This window comes from Limulus polyphemus, unplaced genomic scaffold, assembly GCF_000517525.1.
Source record: "Limulus polyphemus unplaced genomic scaffold, Limulus_polyphemus-2.1.2 Scaffold2963, whole genome shotgun sequence".
NCBI lineage: Eukaryota > Metazoa > Arthropoda > Merostomata > Xiphosura > Limulidae > Limulus > Limulus polyphemus.
This window is the reverse complement of record NW_013668573.1, coordinates 22446-29236: the sequence shown is the minus strand read 5'-3', so window position 1 is coordinate 29236 and position 6791 is coordinate 22446. Positions and strand designations below refer to the sequence as shown.

Here is a 6791-nt window from a genome sequence, read left to right as displayed (position 1 = left end):
TAAAAAAAAAAATAAAAAAAAAAATAAAAGAAAGTAAAATAACTTAGATAAATTTTTTATTAAACCCACACACAAAGCCGTCTCCAGCCATTATTAGTCTCAAAGTGGATTCCTCGTCATCGAATATGATATTTGTTTGTGTTATTTCGTACAAAGTTACACGAGGGCTATCTGCGCTAGTTGTTCATAATTTTGAAGTGATAGATTAGAGAGAAGGCAGCAACGCCCATCGTCGATTCTTGGGCAATTTTTCTACAACCGAATAATGGGATTGACCGGCAAATTATAACGCTCCCGTTTTCGGTGACGGGATTCGAACCTATGACTCGCACATTGCGAGTTGAGTGCCCTAATCACCAGGCCCTTAAAATAATGTAACAATATTATGCGCTACACATTATTAAAGAAAGTTAATCTTTGATGTTAATATTAGGCATAAAAGAATTAAAACTGTGCTATAAGAAATGTCCAATTTCCCCTAACACTACTACCGTATTATAAGTCTTATTTACATACGAAAACAAAATCTAACCCAACACCATACCTAGGATTACAAATACACCATAAAATATTGTGTTTTGAACTTTATTATAAAATAAACGTATGATAACTACCCCCCTGTTTCATAAAGAATTTTATTTATCACATTGTCTGTTAATTAGTGATATCCCCAAGAGGCGCTATAACGCTAAAACCGGATTTCTTTATCCGTTGTGAACACAGCATACATAGCCCATTAGGTAGCCATGAGCTTAACGACAAACAAAATTAAGATTACATTACGACCGGCATTTTCAACCCAGTTGTGAAGAAAATATTACATTTAAGTATTTTTATTTTATCATTCTTGAACTTCAATTGGCTTAGATGGTTTTAAATTTCAGATCAAGCTACCTTTTTAAACGTATATTAAATTAAATAAAACATTGACAGCATGATTTGTTTCCCAAACTTCGTGACTAGTTTTAAACAAGTTTGTTATCATCAATAAACTTTCCTCCATTTAATTCTCGTAGAAGATGAAGAGTCAAAATACTAATATTCCAAAAGCAAACAAAACAAAAAACGTCACCTATTGTTTACGTGATGAATCTGTTTTCACAAAACACGTATCATTGAAGTTCTTGTGTTCTATTTTTTTCTAGAATGTTTTACTTTAAATATAAGTTTTGTATAAAAAAAAACATGAAATTGTAGGAAGTGTAGAACAACTAAAACTGGTGAAAGCAAAGTATTCCGAGAATAAAAACAACAAGAAAGATACAAATATTAAACAAAATAACTGTTAAAAAGCTGGATCTATTATTATTTGAGCAGTTAAGCTGAGAAACATGAAGGACAAAATAACGATGATATATTTAGTAAACATCCAAGTCGTTCTCTTTAGTCACGGATTTAAACTTTGATTATTTCTCAGGAACTCTTTTCTCAACGGGTTTGTGTTAGTAAAGGATTTTTCAGAGTGTACTTGCGTTCCCATTTTAATAAACACAACCTATTTGAAAACTTAAAAAAAAAATCCTTTGGAATAATTTTTGTCATCACAGAGAACTTAGTTTTTTTTTCAACCTTATGTTTATGCTCCTTCTAAATTATTAGTATAATTTACGGATATAATAACTTTCGAAGAAAACAGGTCATTTATCTGTACAACACGCCAATAAAAATTGAACTTATTCTTCTTATTCGCGTATTAGCTTCACCTGTTTTTAAAAAAGCATATCGTATAACTGAGGAATGTTGTAATTTTTTCTCGAGAGCTATTTTAGGTAATGAATTTCAATAGAGTCACTATCCCTCTACCGTCCGTAATTGTTTGATGCTACTTGACATGCAATTTTTATATTTCATTATTATCTATTTCACTCGTTTGACAAGAACGACAAGCAACTATTAACTCGTTTCTGTTTTAAAAATTCGTTTATGCGGACTACCCGAAAGTGTTGGATATTTACTTGCGTTTTGTTCTTTAATGAAAGGTCGGTCATCGTTTTAAGACGCATGTGCGGACAACTCGTAAATTTGGCCATCTGAGGAAACGTTCGACTTCCACCAACTCAGTATAAATAGAGCTTCAGATGGGTCTCTTCATCACTCGCTTATGATTCAACATTCCACCATCTCAGCCATGGTTGTCCCAAAGGTAAACTGAATTCATGTTATACTTTCTGTTGTTTAACCTCAAACTTAATGATTACTTAGAATAGTGTCTTACTGAAGACATAAACCTTTGACAAGTGTTTCATTGCATTTTAGCGACATTATGTAAATAAGTCAGGATTTCTTGGACTAAAACATCATCATTGAACAGACATAGCAGATTTAATTTGAATACTTCCTATAAAGTTATTATTGTTGCGTTCAACGTTCAGATTTGTACTTTCTGGTAGGAATCCTTTTTCACAGCGATAGTGTGGATGTAAGGTATATTATTTTATGTTATTACGTTCCGGAATACCTACTAATATTGATTACTTTCTCTCTCTAGGTGTTAGTTGTGTTTTCTCTCAGTCTTCTGGTATTGACAGTTTGGGCTGATGAAAGTAACCAGGCTGTAGAGACGGGAGATCTAGAAGCCGAAGCTACAGGCCATGGTGGATATGGAGGTGGTGGAATCGGTTTGGGCGGATATGGAGGCGGTGGAATCGGTGTGGGCGGATATGGAGGCGGTGGAATCGGTTTGGGTGGATATGGAGGTGGTGGACTCGGTTTGGGCGGATATGTTGGAGGTTTCGGAGGTGGATATGGTGGAGGATACGGAGGTGGGTATGGTGGTGGAGTTGGAACATTTCTTGCTATTCCAATTGGCGTCGCTCATGCCCGTGTAGTAGGAGTCGGTGGACTTGGTGGTTACGGTGGTTTCGGTGGACTTGGAGGTTATGGTGGATTTGGCGGAGTTGGAGGTTATGGTGGATTTGGCGGAGTTGGTGGTCGTGGTGGATTTGGCGGAGTTGGAGGTTATGGTGGATTTGGCGGAGTTGGAGGTTATGGTGGATTTGGCGGAGTTGGTGGTCGTGGTGGTAGAGGACATCACAAGGGATGGGATTAATCAGACTGAAGTAAGGACAATTACAGTGTTTCCTTTGAAATTGAAGCATCTTTATTTTAAAAAAAAATCATATTTACAAGTTGTTAATGCTGCGCGTTGATTGATTTCTTTGACACACTTGTTTGATGTAATGTACAATGTAAGTTTTAAGATAAGGTTTTTCATTTACAAATACTCAAGATGTGTGGCTGATGCAAACGTGTATATAATTATAACATAAAAATGATTTTTTTTTTCAGATGAGATTTTAAAAGCAGATGACGTGCTCTGGTAAGAGTTCTGGACAGTATATTTACTGTATAATTTTCTCCATTTTCTCGACAAGACTGAGGCAGTCAAATCCGATTTGTCACACCTTATTTTAAACGCTTCACTTTTTGTTTACACTAAATGAATTCTAATGAACATTTGGTTTGTTCAGAGTCTATACTTCTGATGAAAAAAAAAATTAAACAGGTTATATTTTGCTACTAAAAATAAAGTTTATTAGTATGGATTTTTATCTTTGAGTTATATTTTATACACAAGTAATTGTATGAGCAATTGACTGTAACAGAATCGACCATTATCATTATCTCCTTCTACAAGATAGAAACTCATAAAAGCCGGAAACAAAATTCACCCACTGTTAAATCCAAATATAACTAGACTAAATAAAACTGAAACAATATTCACTCAATGTTTAGTCCAAGTATAACTAGACTAAATAAAACTGAAACAATATTCACTCACTGTTAAGTCCAAATATAACTAGACTAAATAAAACTGAAACAATATTCAGTCACTGTTAAATCTAAATATAACTAGACTAAATAAAACTAACTCTATTTACGTGATTAGACCAATTACAGAGATGGGAAAACAGGTAATGGAAAAAAAATTAAACTGCAAACTTTATAGCATTTTTATATGTTGAGATAGTGGAATTGTTGGTAGTCAAGTGACGAGAATTTTATGAAATAGAAATATTTTCTACCAAAAACATGATAAGATCAACAAAAAGTAAAAACTCAGACTAAGAATGCTCTTCAGTAGATTAAAATATTTGTAGGTTTGTGGGAACGGTGAAAAGAATAGTGAATACGCATCGAGTTTGTGAATCAGCTCTGTATTTATTAAAACTAATAAAGATAATGATAGGACACAAGAAAAAAAAACGATTTTTGTATATACCGCTCAAATATGGAAAAGCAGTCAGTCTTTTTAAAGAAACAAGCATTAGGTAAGTTCCTTAACGTTATAAAAAAGCTCATTTTAACACTTTTGGATGTAAGCGCTAAATATAGCGTTAATCAGCCTTGATCTGTACGTACAGTGTTGATATTTCTCAACCATGACAGAGATTTTATCATCAAGCAAATATGATCACTACTCTCAAATATAAGTGTTAGAGGCAACGAACATAAGATACGATAAATACAGCCGTGCAAGACAGTGTTGTCCATGTTATGTAAAACATGGTTAATACTGTCAACCATGACAGTGCTGTCCACTTTCTGTAAAACATGATGAATACTGTCAACCATGACAGGGTTGTCCACGTTCTGTAAAACATGATTAATGCTGCCAACCATGACAGTAATGTTCACGTTATGTAAAACATGATTAATACTGCCAAACATGACAGTGTTGTCCACGTTCTGTAAAATATGATTAGTACTCTCAACGATTACAGTGATGTCCACTTTATGTAAAACATCCTTAATGCTGTCAACCATTACAATTTTTCCACGTTATGTAAAACATGGTTAATAGTATCAACCATTACTATGTTGTCCACTTTACGTAAAACATCCTTAATGCTGTCAACCATGACAATGTTGTCTACGTTCTGTAAAACATGCTTAATACTATCAACCATTACAGTGTTGTCCACGTTCTGTAAAACATGCTTAATACTATCAACCATTACAGTGTTGTCCACGTCCTGTAAAACATGCTTAATGCTGTCAACCATTACAGTGTTGTCCACGTTCTGTAAAACATGCTTAATACTATCAACCATTACAGTGTTGTCCACGTTCTGGAAAACATGCTTAATACCATCAAACATGACATTTATGTGGACAGCTAGGTAATTCTTTTCAAATTATTATACCATCTGACACTAGTTTTGATATTTAGCTTCAGAAAAATCCAAATTCATTGGTTGAATGACGTAACAGACGCGGTATAGCAATATCTAAACCTAGAGTGTGTTCTTCATCAGTAAAGCGAGTTTTCTATACATACAACTTCAACTGATGTTCTTCACCGACCTGGTCAACAGAAATTATAGAGAAATTAATGAATACGATTTTCAAGTGGGTATACAGGAAGATGAAAGAAAAGAAGAAGAAGAAACCATCACGTTTACTTGTTATTATCATATACAACGAACGAGTTAGTGATGAAAACATAACCGCTTAGGTCAACCAATCATAAAGCAGCTGAAATACCATTTGTGGTTGATTATAATGGGGAATCAGGACATGCTTTTGTAGAGGTTTTTTATTGGTTATTACTAGGGCTTCCTTTAATTTTTCTTTTAAAGTTGTGTGAAGATGAATGTTTCTTCTCGTCGCATCTCCTATGATTCATTTCACATAATTTCTAAGGAAAACAGTAGTTGTCAAAGAAAAATATAGGTAGCCCTGTTAATAAGTAACAAAGAAAACACCCTCTATGAAAAATATTTTTATCCACCAATGATACATTTCTTCAATTAAATTATTGTATTTCTAAATCTAATTTTCCAACTCTCACCCCTACGTTGTACGTGATGATAAATAAACCTCTATACTTTAGATATAGTTTCGTCTTTCCCTGTAACGTGAGTCTCCTATGGATACAGTATTGTTGACCAACATGATCAAACTGATGCCCTTTGTTGTGTTTGAAAGTATTCAAAGGAACAGTTCATTTCACCACAGAAGCAAGACAGAGATTACACCTATTGTAACAAATCATGACGAAGCGCTAAAGAATATTTCATTTGTTAGATCAGTTTTTGGGTTTATTTTATTCGTGTTTCTGGTTAATTATATACTGTTCTTAATTTTATTAAATTCCCGATCTATGAATCTGTGTTTCGCCAGTTTAAGAATACTCATTTAATTTATTTTATAGCCTGTACTACATAGACGTACTTACGATGGTTGTATGAAAATGGTTTAATGTTTCGTTTTATTTAATAATAAAGTGCTTTTATTTTGTTTATTCCAAGTTTTAATTTATTTACTCAAATACTTGTTCTTCTTTTTACTTCAGGAATCGAATACGAAACTGGCAAACCATTTTAAGTTTACAGAGTCAAGAATATCAGACACCTTGTTCCTGTGGCTCGGCAGTAAGCTTAAATACTTATACTCTTATAAATCGAGTTTCGATCCCTACAGTGGAAACAGCGCAGTTGCCTCATTATGCGAGCCTCGTTATCAAATAACTTCAAAAAACATGAAAATCGAATTACGCTACAGTAAACATTCACTAGAACCATTATTTGCAGGTTATTCAAGCTTATCAGTTGATACTGAGTGTTATTCATGTTTATCAGTTGATTACTGAGTGTTATTCAAGCTTATCAGTTGATACTGAGTGTTATTCATATTTATCAGTTGAGACTGAGTGTTATTCATGTTTATCAGTTAATTACTGAGTATTATTCATGTTTATCAGTTGATTACTGAGCGTTATTCATATTTATCAGTTAATTACTGAGTATTATTCATGTTTATCAGTTGATACTGAGTGTTATTCATAT

General features: G+C 33.6%; 1 protein-coding gene across 1 annotated transcript; it reads left to right on the top strand.

The window, feature by feature from the left end:
• The first annotated feature begins 2128 nt into the window (after nt 1–2128).
• On the top strand, nt 2129–3049 carry LOC106468316 (acanthoscurrin-2-like). The gene is made up of 2 exons (XM_013928736.1): nt 2129–2143; nt 2489–3049. Exons 1-2 carry the CDS (start codon nt 2129–2131, stop codon nt 3047–3049), a joined length of 576 nt encoding a protein of 191 aa, XP_013784190.1.
• The last annotated feature ends 3742 nt before the right edge of the window (nt 3050–6791 follow it).